Here is an 18,812-nt window from a genome sequence, read left to right as displayed (position 1 = left end):
TTCTCCTTTTAATACACTATACCACCAGTACATCCTGATAACACTTAATCAGTTCTTTCTGAAATGTAAAATTGTCTCTACTTCTTACATTATAACATACGTACATATATGTTGTATGTACATACACATAATAATAATGATATTATTAACATACTCTACAATTCACAAAGAAAAACATAAGAAATAACTACATTCCTTAGTCACCTCCCATCACTCTGCTGTGGTAATGGATTATTATTTGGTGAACAATGTTTCACCTTTTGTGTATAACGCTGACATCTATGGTATCAAAGACAACCAAAAACCTTTAAATTAAATAGCCAGATATCTTTAGTAGCCCTGAGATAAAAGTAAAAACATGATTTTTCTAATAAGTACAGATTTGTTTCCTGTAACAACAGCAAAAGACTGCTATGCACTAATCACACTAACCACAGAATACACTGAAATTTCCATAATCATATTCTATTAATATGTCTATTCTCAATACAAGGTAGCTACTATGGTTAAGACATGAAAATTCAATAAATAAGGTTTTATGTAAAGATTTAAAAAATGATTCTTCATTTTACAATGAACAACCACAGAAAATCCTAAAAGGAGAAATTTATAAACTCCAGGTAACAACTTTACCCATCATTAAGCCACTAAACCAATAAAAGGACCAAAAGAACAAATTATCTGTATAGTAGTTAAATATGTTCAAAAGGCACATATATGTCTACAGAAATGCAGAAACTTTTATTACCACACAACCTGATTAGTAGGCAATGAATGTTGCAAGGGCAACTTAGCCTTCATCGTAATAAAACCACCATAGCATTTCAGGGGCACCAAAGCTTCCTTCAAAATGACAACAAGGTAAGCCCAGTATGCCTCAATTCCCCCAGTACTTTAGGAGACTTAACCTTAACCAAGTTCACTATTCCATAGTGATAAGTCAATTCGGAGCCTGGTGAATTTTTATTCTGCTTAAAGAAAGGTCTGAAAAATACGCAGTCCTAAATAGAAGTCACTTAGGAAAAGAAATATTTAATCAGCACTCTGCTCTCCTGGTACACAGTAAGAGGAACAGTCCAATATTTTCTACAACTTTCACCTGCCATTGTGTAAGGCAGTCAGGTAGTCTTACCATTGGAAATAGCTTAGCTTTCAATTCTATGAAAACTAGAATGACCACAGATTCGCCAGTTCAGCAGTGTGGTAGGCTCCACAAACATCTTCTGAGAAACATCACGCATTTACCTGGGAGTAAGTTTGCAGTAGAAACCAGTAGAAAAGAGTAGAAGTAGAAAAGAAACTAGCACCCTATTCATATAAATCTAGATCTGTCCACCCTTCAAGTATTTTAAAAATATCTACTAGCTGCCAAATCACAGTTGAAATGATATGAAATCAACTGCGATTAAAATGAGTCCCTGTCACCAAGAATCTTATGCTCTAGATAAGGGGGTCAGCAAACTTTTTCTGAAAAGGGACAGATAGGAAATAGTCCAGGCGTTGCAAGTCATATAGTTTCTATCACAACTATTCAACTCTGACATTTTAGACAAAGCAAACACAGACAACAGACAAATGAATGGGCATGATTGTGTTCCAATGACACAATAATTACAAGAAAGGCAGCAGGGAAAATGATTATGCAGGGTCTTGCAGGTCACCATAAGGCCTATGGATTTTATTATAAGTGAAATGGGGAGCCAATGGGGTCTTTAAGCAGAAGAGTGACATAATCACTCTTAAAAAGCATCATCATCAAAAAGGATGACCTTATCTGCTGTGTGGAGAATATCAATGGAAGGGGTAGAGAAGCCAGAAAATTGGAAGGGTATAAGCAAAGAAAACAGTTCAAAAATTATTACAACAAAATGAGAGAGATGAGTTTATCTTGCAAACGAATGGATGGTAGCAGTGACAGTAGCAAAACGTGGTTTGATTCTGATTATATACAGAAGGTATAATCATGATTTGCTAAGGGATTGGATGTAGGGTGAAAGAGAAGGAGAGTAAGGATAACTCTAAGGTTTGTGGCCTGAAAAAGTAGCATGGAGTTTTCTTTACTGTGATGGGAAGTGTATGGAAGGAGTCAGTTTGGGAAAGAAAATCAGGATTTTAACTTTGGATACAGTAAGTCTGAGATGACCATTATTCATTAAAGTGAAGATATTAGACAATTAGACATGATTCTAGAGTTCAGGGAAGAGGTTATAGTTGATATACATTTGAGAGTAAGTTAAAAAGTACTGTACATAAAACCATGAGACAGGATGAGGTCAGCTAAAGTATAAGTGTAGATAAACAACAGAAAATTTTAGTTAACTCCAGGGTTTGAAGATCATTCCAATATTTGGATATGAGGAAGAACCAATAAAGGAAATTCAGAAGAAAGATAGGAAAAAAACCAAAAAGAGCAGTGTCCCAAAAACTAAGTGAACCCAGGTTTTGAGAACAACTATTTCAAATACTAACAATAGGTCAAGTATGATGAGGACTGAGAGTTGATCACTGGAGAGACAACGAGAGAAGTCATTAGGGACTTTGACAAGAACCATCAATGAAGTGGTGGAGACCAAAGCCTAACTGGAATGAGTTCAAAAAAATAATACGAAGCTCAGAATGGAGTTAACTATACACAACTCTTCCCTAAAGGAGGATGTGGTGTCAAGGGAGTTTGTTTAGATGTAGATTTTACAACATGTTTGTTGATAGAAATTTATTATATTTCAAAATGCCTAACTATTCCATAGTTACCCCATGGATTAAAAGCATAGTCCTGGATTATCACACAATATTATACTAATAAACATTATGAAGTGCTTTTCTTCTTAATTGGCTTTATAACAAAATTTTAGTGTATTTCTGAGCCCTGTCCCTACATTCCCTAAGGGAATAGAGACTAAATTAAATAGAGGTTTACTTTGCATTTTGCCTGCTGTGCAAACCAATAGGAGAATGCCAACTCATTTTATTTATTTATTTGCTACATGCTCCTACTTCCAACTAAATTATTTTTTCTGATAAAATAGCTTCTAGCAGCAAACTGAGGAATTCCTGTAGAATATACAGAAAGGCAACATACTCAAGATGTTTGAGCTCATGACAATTTGTTTCTTTCAAGAGTCGCAAATTAATCTCATATCTTTACAGTAGCCAATGCTCAGTTCATACATAACCCCAGGAAAGAATTATTGGCTTCAGTACCTTCAAAATAAGCAAAACAAACAGCAACTTTTTTTTTTTTCTCTTTTCTTGAGACAGAGTTTCACTCTTATTGCCCAGGCTGGAGTGCAGTGGCGCAATCTCGGCTCACTGGAACCTCCACCTCCCAAGTTGAAGGGATTCTCCTGCCTCAGCCTCCCAAGTAGCTGAGATTACAGGCACCTGTCACCACGCCCGGCTAATTTTTTTGTATTTTTAGCAGAGAGAGGGTTTCGCTATGTTGGGCAGGCTGGTATCAAACTCCTGACCTCAGGTGATCTGCCTGCCTTGGCCTCTCAAGTACTGGAATTACAGGCGTGAGCCATGGTGCCCGGCCCACAACAGCGTCTTAACAGGGACTGCTTAGTTTCCAAATACCTAACAGTAAAAAGTAAAGCTGATTCATAAGCGTTGCTCGCCATGTGGTCTTTTAAAACTCTGGAATGGAAAACAAACAAAAAAGAACTCTGGAAAGAATAAAATGATCCCACATCACTACATCACTTAACCAATGATTTGTTTATGTTCTTTTCTGCCAACCTACAAACAAAGCTATTTCTTTGATATGCTAAACTCTACAGGCTAGGTTCCAATGAAGAATTTTGGTGTTTTGCTTTCTGAAGCACCTACATACAAGAATAAACTTTCTTAGTCTGGAATTCAAAACATATTTTAATATTGTTCATTTTATTAAGCAGCTCAATCAAGATATGAATGGTAATATCTTCATCTTATAAACAACGATTTTTCTAAGAGGATGCAGAGGTAAGGGTAAGAAACTCATTTCATAAAATATTGCACCAGTGTGCTTCTGAGATAGCTAAAAAAAGGGACAGACAAAAGGGGTAGACCCTGCAAACATTTTGGCTATCTTCTCAGAGCACTCCAAACTTGGATGAAATTTTGTTATAAATCACCTTGATTAAAGGAACACATTTGCTAAAGTGGTTCTGTAATAGCTACACAATTCTTAGGACTTGAATAACCCGGTGTAGAAAAACTGGCAAGGGACAAACTCTCAAAAACACTGGCTTCTCTTTCAAAACCAATACTGCCCCAATCAGAAATACTTCCCTGTGCTTTTTTAAAAATTATAAAGACAAATACATTTTAAAGTAAGTATAATTTGATGAGATGGGAACAGAAATAGGCAAAGGGTATTCTGAAAGTAGTAGTGGCATCGTGAGGGTTACAGATTCTGAAGCCACTACTTGTGTTTCAATCCTCTCACTGTTTGAAATTGGGCAAGTTATTTAGCTTCCTTCTTTAGATTACCTATCAGTAAAATACTACTATTACCTACTCATCATGTTGCTGTTATGAAAATTAAACAAGTTAACCTTTGAAAAGATTCTCAACAGTATGGATGAAGTACAAAATAAGTGTTGACCGAGATTATTAGAATGATGTACTGTATACTTACAAATTTGTCTAACAAAAGTGAATGGAATACACCCAGAACAAAATGGCAATGTCATGTAATTTGTACATTTATCAAATATATAAAAATTCAGTAATAGAACGCCCTACTGGTGTTCTACCACACAGTACAGTGATTATGGTTAACAATATTGTGTTGTATATGAAGGAGCTACTCAGAAGACTGATGTGGAAGGAGCATCTGAGCCGTGGAGGAGGAGGTTGCAGTGAGCTGAGATTGTGCCACTGCACTCCAGCTTGCTCAACAGAACAAGACCATGTCAAAAAAAAAAAACAAAAAAACAAAAAAACAGAGGATTTTGAATGTTCTCACTACAAGGAAATAAAAAATACATGAGGTGATAGATATGCTAAATATACTAATTTCATTTTTATACAATGTATATTCGTATTGAAACATCACACTATACCCCATAATGTACAATTATTTTGTGTCAATTAAAAACAAAAACAAAACTCAATGAATATTTTCCTTGAATAGAACATTTAAAAAATTTACATCTTACAGTGCTAGTTATCTTCTCTGATTACTTAGCAGAGACTTCATCTGAATCCTTTTGTACTGACATTCTCCTCTAATAACTCTTAAAAAGAAATCAACAACAACGATACGGTATTTATTTGCTCTGTTGTTCTGTCTGTTGATATCATTTCTGGTTTCAAGTACACACATGATGCTAAAGCAATTCAGAAGTGACTAGAATCATCTCAGGAAATGCTAATAGTCATATGAAGGTGAAATTACATGGAAAATCTAACATTTTTTAAGAAGAGGATACAGTGTCCATGATGAAAGCAATAGTAGAAAAATATGTTACCTGACAGCACACTATCATCTTTAACACTGTTATCACCATAAGCTAACAATTACTGTGTATTTAGCATTGTAGTAATAAACATCAAAAGCACTTGTACAGCTGAACCATAGTCTATTACAAATGGTAAATAAATAAGATTGATTATTTAGCAGTCTATTGATCAAACTTACTTATAGGGCAATCAGAGGCTATTATGGTTCAAAATAAATTTATGATGACAATATAATTCAATTATCTGTTTACACTGAGGATGAATACAGAGATAATGTTAGTTAACAGCTGCATTAATAATTTGATAGTGACACAGAAGATGTACAGTAAAGTAGAAAATTAAGCTATAATTATTAAAGTAAGAAGAGTATATGCTGAGTAAACAAAAGGCCATCTCTTCCCCATAAGCTCTGTTACAGAAGCCATGTGATTGGTGAAAGGAGCTAACACATTGTATCTACTCTTATTCCATTTTACTGTTCTTGCACTTTTTCTAGCTGTACAGGCAAGGTGGTTGTATACAATTTCAATATACACAATTTTGATTATCAAAATTTAAATAGGATGTTAAAAAAAATAAAGCAGAGAGTTTATTTGATTTTGTCAGACTTCCCACTAATAGTAGAAAATCTTTCTAAGCCAGGATTCCAAATGCATTTAGTTATCATGTCTCCTTTGTCTGCTCCAATCTATGACAGGGCCTCGATCTTTCCGTGTTTTTTATGACCTTGACATTTTTGAAGAGTATTGGTCAGTTATATTGTAGAATGACCCTCAATTTGGGATTGTCTTATGTTTTCTCATGAGTAGACTGAGGTTGTAACTTTTTTTTCCTGCAAGTGCCCTTCTTGGTGCTTCAATCCAGAGGCTACATTATGTTGGTATGTCATGTTATGATGATGAAGATAACTCAGTTAAAGTGGTGCCTGACAGGTTTCACCTCTAAGGTTTTTTCCCTTTGTAATAAATATCTTGGGAGAGATACTTTAAGATTATGCAAGGTTCTATTTCTTCTCAAACTTTTGTCCAATAATTTTAGCATCCACTGGTAAATTTTGCCTGTAACAATTATTATGATGTTTATGTAGGTTTTAAAAGTAACTAAAATATATAAAATATAATGGCTGAATTGTTCTTGATATAAATATATTTAAATTCTACTGGATGCATTTTTACTTACATTCAAAATATGAATAAACATTATTTTCTTTTGTCAGCATTCAGTTAATGTTAATCAATTATGACACCAAAAAATAACATAATTGAAATGTTACTTACATAACTATGGCTTTTAAAGAAATCTGATGGACTAGTGGTGAGGATTTTGTCTCCTTCCAAACCAATTACTCTTTTACAAATATTTGATTTTGGATCACTTGGGCTTTTTGCAATCACAATGTCACCTCTGAGGGGGAAAAGTCAAAGAAATGTCTGTATTATTTATTAAGCATAAACACATGCATGGCACTGCTTTAATACTTTTATAAGGCAACTTAAACAAAGCCATAACCTTTATCCTCTCATATACTGACTCTTCCATACATTTACTGGTTTTGAGAACCTTTGCGACTGAATACTTTGGGTGAGAATCCAACAATAAGAGTGATGAAAAGGCTATCTAAAATTTCTGATAATTTCAGAAGATTCTAAACTTTCAGATAATTCCACAAGAATTATCTTTTTGCATTGTATCCACTATGCTTTACTCCTGTGTCCAAATTCTTAGAACCAAAACTGTGGAAAAACAATTCTATATAGGCCAGGTACAGTGGCTCAAAACTATAATCTCAGCACTTTGGGAGGCTACAGCAAGGGGATTGCTTGAAGCCAGGAGTTCATGGCTACGGTAAGCTATGATCATGCCACCATGGGCAACAGACTGAGACCATGTCTCAAAAAAACAAACAAACAAAAACCAAGAAAAACCCCAAATGAACCAAAACAAACAAACAAAAAACCCTCCACACAATTCCATATAAATACTAACAAATTAAGTAAACAAATATTGCTGTCCAGGCAGTAGCACTGATTGACTTTAGGGTACACTAAAAAGGTAAAAACATCATCCATGATTCCCTAGAACTCAAATAATTGAGGAATAATAGTATATAAGTCCTATAACCCATATCAAAAGAACTTATATTTGATAACAAAAATCAAAAGATACAACAAAATAAAATGCTAAAAGCTGCCCAAATATACACTCTGAAAAATAAATGAGACATCAAACATATAAAACCAATAAGGGTCTGATTACATACAGAAGACATGATTTATGATAAGAAGAACTGATAATCTATTTGGTAATAAAAAATAAGATCCTAAAAAGTGGAAAGGAAGAAGACAGAATGTAGGACTAATGACCACAGTCAAACAGAACACAATGCTCTTTCTGCATAAAACGAGCAATATGTGAATTCTGTTGACTAACACACGTTCAAAAGGATTTAACATATTTGCTTATTAATTGTACCTAGTTCCAGAAATAGTTTAATGTTACTTATAATAAAATAAGCACATGTCAAAATAATATTAAAAGTCATAAGAATAAAAGGAAAATGATGATGAAATCAGAAACCTAATAACTGCTCTATAGAAGCATTAAAATGGGTTCTAAACTCTTTGGGAGCCAAGTCAGAAGAAATTAAGACCAGTTACATGGAAATCATTAATTAATAAAATAACATTTAGTTTGGGAGGTAAGACAAAATTTTCCCTAAAAACTAAATCAAAGAGAAATTCACAAGAAACATTCTTATATAACAGAATGAAAGATACCATTATCAGAAATTTTACAGAAAGTGCAGAAATAGTATTTACAATGATGATCTCTTGAGGCTATTCTTGGTTAAAAGTTGAAAGGTAGCAAATCATTACATTCTATAATTTGGATGTTGCCTTCTTTTGAAAATAGAATAAGGTATTTTCTTTCTAAACAACTAGAACCATGTCAGTGGATCTGTTCAGATGAACAAATTTGCAAAAATTGTAACACACCATCAGAGTTGATTTTGGGTAGCTTTGGAGGAAGAGACGTTTTTCCATGGGTGTTTAATGAAGCTTAAGTTCTTTGATCAAATAATCAATATGACCCTTAAAACAAACTTTGTACTCGAATGGCAACATAGAAATCATAATTCAGTCGTGCTGTTTTTGTAGAAAGTAGTATTAATATAAACTTTATTTCTGGTAGTCTAACTAGACATATGCATAGCATTTAGATCAAAATACATATCCCTTAGATTCTTAACTCCTTCAAATAGTTTTAAAAGGAAGCTTATTAAAATTTTCTCTTATTTATAAACAACTTATTATTCTACTACACAGTAAGCTTTTGAAAACTAGTGTCAATATCTCATTAATCGTAATATTCTCTATAATGTACGGTACATCTTATAAATTAGGTGCTCACTATTTGTTGAAAGAATAAGCAGTAGTAAAAATTTGACTGTCTCAAGGTTGAGTGTTCTCTGCAGCTGACTGAAGTGACATCCATGTGCTTTAGATACTAGATATGCAAACTTTTATTCTTGCCTAAATGGAAGGTTATTTTACATTTAGAAACAGGCAGCCAACAACAGGACCCCTTACTAGGAGTCAAAGATTCCCCTGAAATCTTGAGTTCTGTGCTGCGGGTAAAAGAAAGAGAATACTCAGGACAGTAATATTTTTTAAGTAAAAGTTACCAGCTGGCTACCTTGGCTCTAAAAGTTACTTTGGTATATTTCATAAATGCCAGATTTTGAGCTGTCCTGTAACCTGGATGAATAGAGTACAAAATAAGATCTTCAAAGAATCTGAATTCATTTACTGAATGTAGTTATTTGTTTCACTTATCTGAATGCAACGAGTAATTTTTTTAAAAATATCAAGCTGTGTATTCAAAAACTATTCAGCCAACAAGTTCAGCTCCTCATTCAGGATGCCCAAGGATTATTGTGAATAAAATTATGTCACTGGCATGGAACACAGACGCTTGTTTTCATGCTACATCATGAGGCTAGGTCTCCAGTTAATTCAAAGGCTATATAAGGATAATTTGATATAAGTTAAAAAGAAAAGGGAGCAACAACACAATCTATTATATAAGTTTTATTTCATAACTCCTATATCTACAATTAAGTATATAGAAGTTGTTATGGGTAAAAGATTTGAAGAAGAATTACCTAGGGAGCATGCCAAACCATACAGCTTGACCAAGAGAGTTTATCTGCAGAATCTAAGGCTGGTGAAAGATCAGTAAATGTGAAGAAACATATTCTTAACAATTTTCAGTACTGTGAAATAGGTTATAGCAAAGGTGAACAGTGAAAGAGAAGTGCCTAAACCTACTTATTATGCCATAAACTAAATACTAGCTCAAGGGAATCAAATTTGTAGTTTACTGAAATGAAAGCAGGCATAGATTTTTTTCAGAATTATAAAAAACAAATGGACTCAAAATTTTAGGATATCAGAGAGGTGCTCTTTAGAAAATATATTAAATTATTAATACTTGACATTCATTTGGAAGAGATCATTCTCATAGAGTTAACTGGAATAAAGGGTATCACAAGGATTGGAACCACCATTTGAAATAGGATTTTTAAATTATTTTTTGGGGGGAAGGAGTCTTGCTCTGTCACCCAGGCTGGAGTGCAGTGGCACGATCTCGGCTCACTGCAACCTCCATCTCCCAGGTTCAGGCAATTCTCCTGCCTCAGCCTCCCGTGAAATAGGACTTTAAAAGGTTTAGTGACAAACAATATTTGCCCAGGAGTTATTCAAGTTAATATAATTAATCAGAAAACTCATAATATATACAATTCCTGGTTCTCAGCCATATACAATGATGTAATCTAAAAATCATCAAATGGGCTGGGCATGGTGGCTCACACCTGTAATCTCAACACTTTGGGAGGCTGAGGTGAGCGGATTGCTTGAGCTCAGGAGTTTGAGACCAGCCTGGGCAACATGGCAAAACCCAGTCTCTACAAAAACTACAAAAATTATCTGGGCGTGGTGTATATACCTGTAATCACAGCTACTTGGGAGACTGAGGGGAAGGATCACTGGAGCCCAGGAGGTTGAGGCTGCAGGGAGCTGAGATTGTGTCACTGCACTCCAGCCTGGGAGCCAGAGCAAGACCTCATCTCAAAAAATGTATACCAGAAAATTTAAAAAAACAAAAACCATCAAACAGTCATCATAGGCTATACATAGAGAATAAGATAGCAATCAATAGAACTACAGGATTATTTTTAAAATTAAAGAACAAAAACATTGATTTGGATCTGTAATATAATCCCTAAGTTCCTAGTTCTTAACTCAAAACATTCTAAAACCCAATAAAAAAAGTTAAGCTTACATGTATATTGTAAGGGACTGTTAATTATTTTTCACAATAACGCAAGAGATACAATGACCCAAGAGACTGCGTATGTTTGAGAAACTATTAAAATTTCTCAAATGGAAAGAAAATATTTGACTCAAAATTTTATCTAGCTGGTTATTAACATGTTTATTTATGGAACAGTTTTTAAAGATGAAGTTAAGGAACTGCAGAAAAGACAATGTGTGTATATATTTTCACTGTAAATTTAATATATCCATGACAGAAATTTACCTTTGGATACCATAAAAATGTCGACTAAGATTTTCTGCAAAGACAATATCTGAATTTTGAATTGTAGGCTCCATTGATGGTCCAGAACACTGAAAAGAGAGGTAATTTGTAATCTAAATTCAAAATCTCTTTTAAATTTAACAGAAATCATTTGAGCAGGCTTAAAAGAAAGAAAATCAAGCAAATGTTCTTAAAACTTGGGGGATGATTCATGAAAATTTGGCAGTTCCCAAATAAGTTCAACTCTAGAGTAGCCACTAAGTCTAGAAATATAGAAAAATGTTATAAATGGATTATTGATTTCACATTATAATGCCTGAATAAAACAAACTACCTATGTTTCCAAATTTAGGCCACCCTATAGAATGTCAGTTCTATGAGGGCAGAGATCTCTCTCATGTTCCCAGCTATATAACCAAAGCCAAGAACAATGTTTGGTACAAAATTGATAAACCATACATATCGGTTGAATGAATGGGAGAATGATTCATTTTCTTATTACTATCAGATATAATCCAGTGAACATGATGATGATTTACTAAATGGTATTAAACTATTCTCAATGAGCTTATGCCTATCTTCCTCTTCCAAGAGAATAGCTTACTCATTTCATGGGGCTACAACTAAATTTTCTACTGAAAAATACTATTATGAAGACATGGACTTTAAAGATTTTCATGGCCAGGCATGGTGGCTCACACCTGTAATTCCAAAACTTTGGAAGAAAGACTTGAGGCCAGGAGTTCAAGACCAAACCTGGCAACTTAAAGAGACCCCATCTTTACAATAAAGCAATCAAAGATTTTCCTATTTGTATGTCTCAAAACCATAATCTTGATATATACAGGTTGAGTATCCCTAATAAAAAGTCTGAAATTTTAAATGCTCTAAAATCTGAAATGTTCTGAGAGTCTACATGATACCACAAACGGTAAATTCCATACCTGACCCCATGGGATGCATCATAGCCAACATGCAGCCAACATTTTGTTTCATGTACAAAATTCTTTAAAATAGCATATAACATTACCTTCAGGCTATGCATACAAGGTACATACAAAATACAAATGAATTTTGTGTTCAGACTTGGGTCCCATCCCCAAAATATCTCATTATATATATATGCAAATATTCCAAAATTCAAAAAAATCTAAAATCCATAACACTTCTGGTCCCAAGTATTTCAGATAAAGGATACTCAACCTCTACCTCAGAATCAGAAAAAATTATCATTGCCACCTTAAAAATCTAAATACAACAGTCTCCATTTACTCTACTTGTAAATAAAACTTTTTACTCAAAAATTCCTACTCAGGCAGAAATAAGAAGAAATATGATTACAGTTTGTTTGCTACCTTTGGAAGTACCAGTCTAACTTACAAAAAATCAAGAAGGCAAGTTTCAGCCAGGTACAGTGGCTCATACCTATAAAACCAGAACTTTGGGAGGCCAAGGTGGGCAGATCACTTGATGTCAGGAGTTCGTGCCCAGCCTGGACAACATGGTGAAACGCCATCTGTACTAAATATACAACAATTAGCCAGGCGTGGTGTTGCACCCCTGTAGTCCCAGTTACTTGGGCGGCTGAGGCACGAGAACTGTTTTGAGCCCAGGAGGCGGAGGCTGCAGTGAACTGAGATCACTCGATTGCACTCCAGCCCAGGCAACAGAGCAAGACCCTGTCTCAAAAAAAAAAAAAAAAAAAAAAAAAAAAAGAAGGGAAATTTGAGTTAAATATATATATTTCCATTACTCCATCTTAACTGGATGTTACGTGACTGTCAATCTGATAAAGTAAACCTAATTTAAAAAAACAACAGTAATAACAACAATTAAAAAAAAAACTGACTGGTCAATCAATTTGTTCTTTACATGACAATAGGTTTGAATCAACTACAGTTCATAGTTTCCCACTACAATATTAAGAACAAGTATTAGTTGAGGATAGGGAACAACTTTAACATTTTAATATAGACATTAGGCAGAATAATCTGTCTTAATTATAGATTATTAATTTGTTTTAATTACAGTTAAACATGGTGGCAATGAGCTGGAATTTTGAAAACTGGACAAATATATGTTGAAATTTCAAGTTACTTACTAACTGTGGGATCTGGAACAAGTAAGTTACTTAAGGTTTCTCAATTCATTTCCTCATGTGTATATTGGATTACTAATAAGTATCTCAAAGAAGTGTAAAAGATTAAATTAGTTAGTAAGTGTAAAACATCAAACATATCCTGAAACACAGTAAATAGGATTCAATAAATGGTAACGACTATTATTGTTCTACCATTCAAAAGGACCTTTTGTGCCCATTAGAAACAGAATACAGAAAATATTTAAGTAACGGTCCTTATACCTTCTCTCAGGGCCAATTCAAACACACTCTCTTATTATTCCAATATTTAGAAAGATTTTATGTTTTAACTTTCACATTTTATTCATTAAATAACTTCAACTATAATAAAAGGAAAAACACATTTTCCTTCCATTTGAAAAAAAGTATATATTTAAGATGAATATTCTTGAACATAAAAACTTACCATGACAACACCACCAACGTATTCAAAAGCACAATGAGCTATACAGCCATACTGAATAGTATAGCCAACAAGTCGAAAGGTTTTCCCCAGAACACCACGAAGCATAGTTCTATGTAGACTCTGCCACCATTGGCCTGATGGTAAATTTCAAAAAGTTTCATGATCAATACTATTTAAAAACATTTAAGAAACAGCTCTATTGTAAAATATTTTACAATCACCTAAAATGTACTAAGTGCCTAATACAATTTGGTGTAGGAAAGCAAGAGTTTATTATCAGTTCTACTAATGATATTTTAAATGGCAAATTGTAGCCACTAAATATTTAGATTTACCAAAGTTTATATTCGAATGCCACTGGGTCTATATATGAATTACATAATTAGTAGATTCTAAACTCATCTGTCCCCTTCCATGTCTTGGTTATTTCTTCTATTAAGGCAGATGCTTAAAAAAGATAGTAACTCTTTCAAAGGACTAATAACAGTTTTTCACATTTGTTCCTTGCTATATATTACTTCTTGCCATGTAATAGAAAATAATGGAGAAATCAGTAGAATAGGAATATGGAGATTCAAGTTTCACACTGGTTCTTTTACTAACTTGTATAATCTTCAACAAACTACTTAACCTTTCTGGGGCCTAGTAGAAATAATCTCTCATAGAATGATTCTTAGAATCAAATTCAGCAAACATATGTCAAAGTACTTTATAAATTATAAAGTTACATTCATTTGTGAGTTATTAATTATTGATGTAACAAAAGGAACACAGACATACTATGAAACAACAGCATAAAGTACCATTTAAAGATTTTTAAAAGCTATATAAAATTTTAAAATATTATTCATCTAAAATATTTCTAATATCTGTCCTTCCTATTTAACTGTCACAACTATGTATCATGCATTTCTCAACTAATAGCCTAACCCTTAGGCCTAGGCTACAATATACGGTTCTCAGATTAAATTTATTAAAATACATCAATAATAGTTTGTAACATCTGCTTAACATGTCAAGATTTACATATAATAGCTCTGTAAGATAGATATTATTATCATCCTCAATTTATAGACAAGAAAAAAAAACCCTAAGACTAGTGAAGTAACTGGCTTATTATCATCACAAAGTTGGTATAGGATGAAGCCAGTAATAAAAGGTCTCCCAACAAAGAAAAGCCCAGCATCAGATGGCTTTACCTCTGAATTCTTCCAAACATATAAAAAAGAACCAACACCAATTCTTCTCAAAGTATTCCAAAAAAATGGAAATTGAGGGAATTCTTCCTAATTAATTCAGGTCAGCATTGCCCTAATGCCCAAACCAGACACTGGAAAAGAGAAACTACAGGCCAAAATGCCAGTGAGCTCAGATGCAACAATCCTTAACAAAATACTAGCAAACCAAACCCAACAACACATTAAAGAGATAATACACCACAATCAGGTGGGATTTATCCTAGGGATGCAAGGATGGTTCAACGCATGCCAATCAAACAGCGTGATATAACACATCAACAGAATGAAGAACAAAAACCATAAAATGATCTCAATAGATGCAGAAAAAGCATTTGATAAATTTCAACATCACCTCATCATACAAACTCTCAAGAAATTAGGCAAAGAAGGAACATACATCAAAACAATAAAAGGCAACATATGACAAACCCACAGCTAATATCATACTTAATGGGGGAAGAGCTGAAAGCCTGTCCTCTAAGATCTGAAACAAGACACGGATACCCACTTTAATCACCCTTATTCAACATAGTAATGGAAGTCTCAGCCACATCAATTAGGCAAAATAAAGAAACAAAAGGCCATCCAAATTGAAAAAGAGGAAGTAACTATCCTGGTTATGGATGACATGATCTTATATACAGAAAAATCTAAAGACTTCACCACAAATACTTTTAGAACTGATAAATGAATTCAATAAAGTTGCAGGATACAAAGTCGACATACAAAAATTAGTAGCATTTTATTCACCAGGAATGATCTAGCTGAATAAGAAATCAATGGGATCAATAAAGCAATCCCACTTAAAATAGCTATAAAACATTAAAAATATAACTAGGAATAAATTTACCCAAGGAGGTGAAAGACCTCTAAAATGAAAACTACAAAAACACTGAAAGAATTGAAGAGGACATAAAAAATAAAAATGGAAAGACAGCCCATACTCATGGATTGTAAGAATTAATATTGTTAAAATGACCATACTACCCAATGTGATCTAAAGATTCAATGCAACCTCTATCAAATGCCAAAGTCATTTTTCACAGAATTAGAAAACAATCCTAAAATTCATACAGAACCACAAGATCCAAAATAACCAAAGCAATATTGAGCAAAATGAATAAAGCTGATAGTATTATACTACCTGACTTTAAAATACACTACAAAGCTACAGTAACCAAAACAGCATGGTATTGGTATAAAAACACATAGACCAATGGGACAGAACAGAGAACCCAGAAATAAATCCATGTATTTATAGCCAACTGATTTTTGACAAGGTGCCAGGAACATACACTGGAGAAAGGACATCTCTTCAATAAATGGTGCTCGAAAATTTGGATATCCACATGCAGAAGGATAAAACTAGTCCCCATATCTCTAACCATATATAAAAATCAACTTAAAATAAATTACAGACTTATAAATAAGATCAAACCATAATACTATAAGGGAAACACTTCAAGACATTGGTCTAGGCAAAGATTTTATGGCTAAGAAATCAAAGAACAGGCAAGAAAGAACAAAAATAGACAAATGGGATTTAAACTAAAAAGCTTCTGCTCAGCAACGAAAATAACAAAGTAAAAAGACAACATGTCGAATGGGAGAAAATATTTGCAAACTATGCATCTGACATGGACTAATATTCAGAATACACAAGGAACTCAACAGCAAAAAACCAAATAACCCAATTAAAAAGTGGACAAATGATCTTAATAGACATTTTTCAAAAGAAAACATACAAATGGCCAACAAATACATAAAAATATGCTCAACATCACTAATCTTCAGGGAAATGCAAGTCAAAACTATAATCAGGTATCATCTTACACCAGTTAGATTATTATCAAATAAGACAAAGTAAGTGCTGGCAAGGATGTGGAGAAAAGAAAATTCATATACCCTGTTAGTGGGAATGTAAATTAGTACAGTCATTATGGAAAACCGTGTGGAGGTTTCTTTAAAAACTCAAAAGAGAATCAAAAAATTATTCTCGCAATCCTGCTACTGGGTATTAATCCAAAAGAAAGGAAATCAGTATATCAAAGGGTATATACTGCCTGGGGTATGCCTCACCCCCTCGGGTCCCTCACTTTACTTCGTAAAATGAGTTGGCTTGGAGGAGCCCGTTACCTGCTCGCTGCCCACAGGGTGGTCCCGGCGGAGGACTTGGAGTGGCTGCCCCTTCTGTTGCACGGGTTCCACCATGGCCTCCTCGGCCCACATCCCCATGTTTATTGCAGCTTAGCTACTATTCACAATAGCTAAGACATGAATCAACTGAAATATCCATCAGATGAACGGATAAAGAAAAACATGCTATACATACACAATGGAATATTATTCAGCCACAAGGAGAATGAAATCCTGTTATTCAAGGCAATATGAACGACCCTGGGGCACATTATGTTAAGAGAAATAAATCTGGCACAGGAAGAAAACTACCTTACGTTTTCACTCATCTGCAGGAGCTTAAAAAAAAATTGAGCCTATGGAAGTATAGTGTACAAATATGGGTATCAGAGGCTGGGAAAGGGAGGTAGGAGGGGAGAATGAGAAGTTGGTTAATGGACACAAAATTACAGCTAGATAGAAGGAATGAGTTCCTGCCTTCTGCAGCACTGTTGGGTGAATACGGTTAACCATAATTTATGGTATATTTTCAAAAAGCTACAAGAAGATCTTCACTGTTCACAACATAAAGAAATGATGTGTTTGAGGTAAATATGCTAATTACCCCAATTTGATCATTATATAATATATACATGTAGCAAAATATCACTGTATCCCAGTAATAAATACATTTATTACATACCAACTAAATACAAAAGGAAAACCACTGAAAGTAATCTAGAACGTATCTTAGTAAGTTGTTGTTGGTTGTAGTATTTTATATATATTTCAGATAGTAAAAGTGAGCAAATATTTAAGTTGTTTCTCACTGTGAGAAAAAGAAGCAACAAATATGTAAAGGGACCTTAAGGATAAACTTGAGTTATCAAAACAAATTTACTTAAATAAACATGTATATATTTGTCTGTTTGCTTATTTAAAAATGTCATCCTAGCTCTGTCCACTGTGAAAAGGCCATTGTAAGAAGCAATGACACTGTAGTAATTATGAGCACTTAGTGCCCACATTTTTGGTTTCTAAGTATCATTCTCCACAAGAGCAAAACAGTCAGTGCTCAAAGACTGATGCAAACAAAGGAACCATTCTGAGGGGTCATCCAATGGCCAAATTTGGGACAATATAAACCTAAAAATAGTAACAGTAATTGATAATACATTAAATTAGGGACAATATAAGCCTAAAAATAGTAACAGTAATTGATAATACATTAAATTAAAAATGAAATTTTTAAAAAGATGCATGTGTTGGGGACAGGGAAAGTTCTTTATCAAAACATGACAGCTAATAAATGTAGAAGGAATGATAAAATTATCACCAGTGTAATAACTGATTCAGACAAGGGCCACTGATGCATGCTAAAATACACTGAGTGAAACATTGTTGGTCAACAGGATATTTGAAAAGTATCAAAGTAGATTTTCTTTTTACAAAGGGAACAAGGTATCTTTACAATGGGAAGATCTGGTAAACACTATCTTAACTAAATGACCAAATTTAGCAGCATACTAATATCATGTAGCCTCTTACCAATGGAATGACAAGTACATCATCATCTGTGTACCATTCTTGCCAAAAATGTGTAACCTAAATCTGATCATGAACAATCAAGACATATCCATATTGCAGACATTCAACAAGACAACCAGCTTGAACACTTAAAAAGTATAAATTTAATGAAAGGAAAAATTATACTAAGAGTACTATTTTCAATTACAAGAAAATAGAAGGACATGACAACCAAATACAATATGAAATCTCAAAGTGGATCCTGCAAAAAGAAAAAGAAAGCTGTGAAAGACTTGGGGACAACTGGGTAAATCTGAATATTGTACATAAAAAT

At 33.8% G+C, this 18,812-nt stretch overlaps 1 protein-coding gene across 6 annotated transcripts in view; it reads right to left on the bottom strand.

The window, feature by feature from the left end:
- Window positions 1–18,812, bottom strand: part of IMMP1L (inner mitochondrial membrane peptidase subunit 1) — a 76,508-nt gene that overhangs the window by 16,546 nt on the left and 41,150 nt on the right. For all 6 annotated transcript variants that reach the window (XM_023230302.1, XM_023230306.1, XM_023230304.1 and 3 more), the window contains 3 exons: window positions 13,599–13,732; window positions 11,053–11,141; window positions 6,726–6,852 (listed from right to left, as the gene is read on the bottom strand). In XM_023230302.1, the coding sequence (XP_023086070.1) occupies window positions 6,726–6,852; window positions 11,053–11,141; window positions 13,599–13,732 (350 nt within the window). The remainder of the gene's footprint in view (window positions 1–6,725; window positions 6,853–11,052; window positions 11,142–13,598; window positions 13,733–18,812) is intronic.

The sequence above is a fragment of the Piliocolobus tephrosceles genome, chromosome 13 (assembly GCF_002776525.5).
Source record: "Piliocolobus tephrosceles isolate RC106 chromosome 13, ASM277652v3, whole genome shotgun sequence".
Taxonomy (NCBI): Eukaryota; Metazoa; Chordata; class Mammalia; order Primates; family Cercopithecidae; genus Piliocolobus; species Piliocolobus tephrosceles.
The sequence above is the reverse complement of the archived record's forward strand: the minus strand, read 5'-3'. Positions and strand labels throughout refer to the sequence as shown.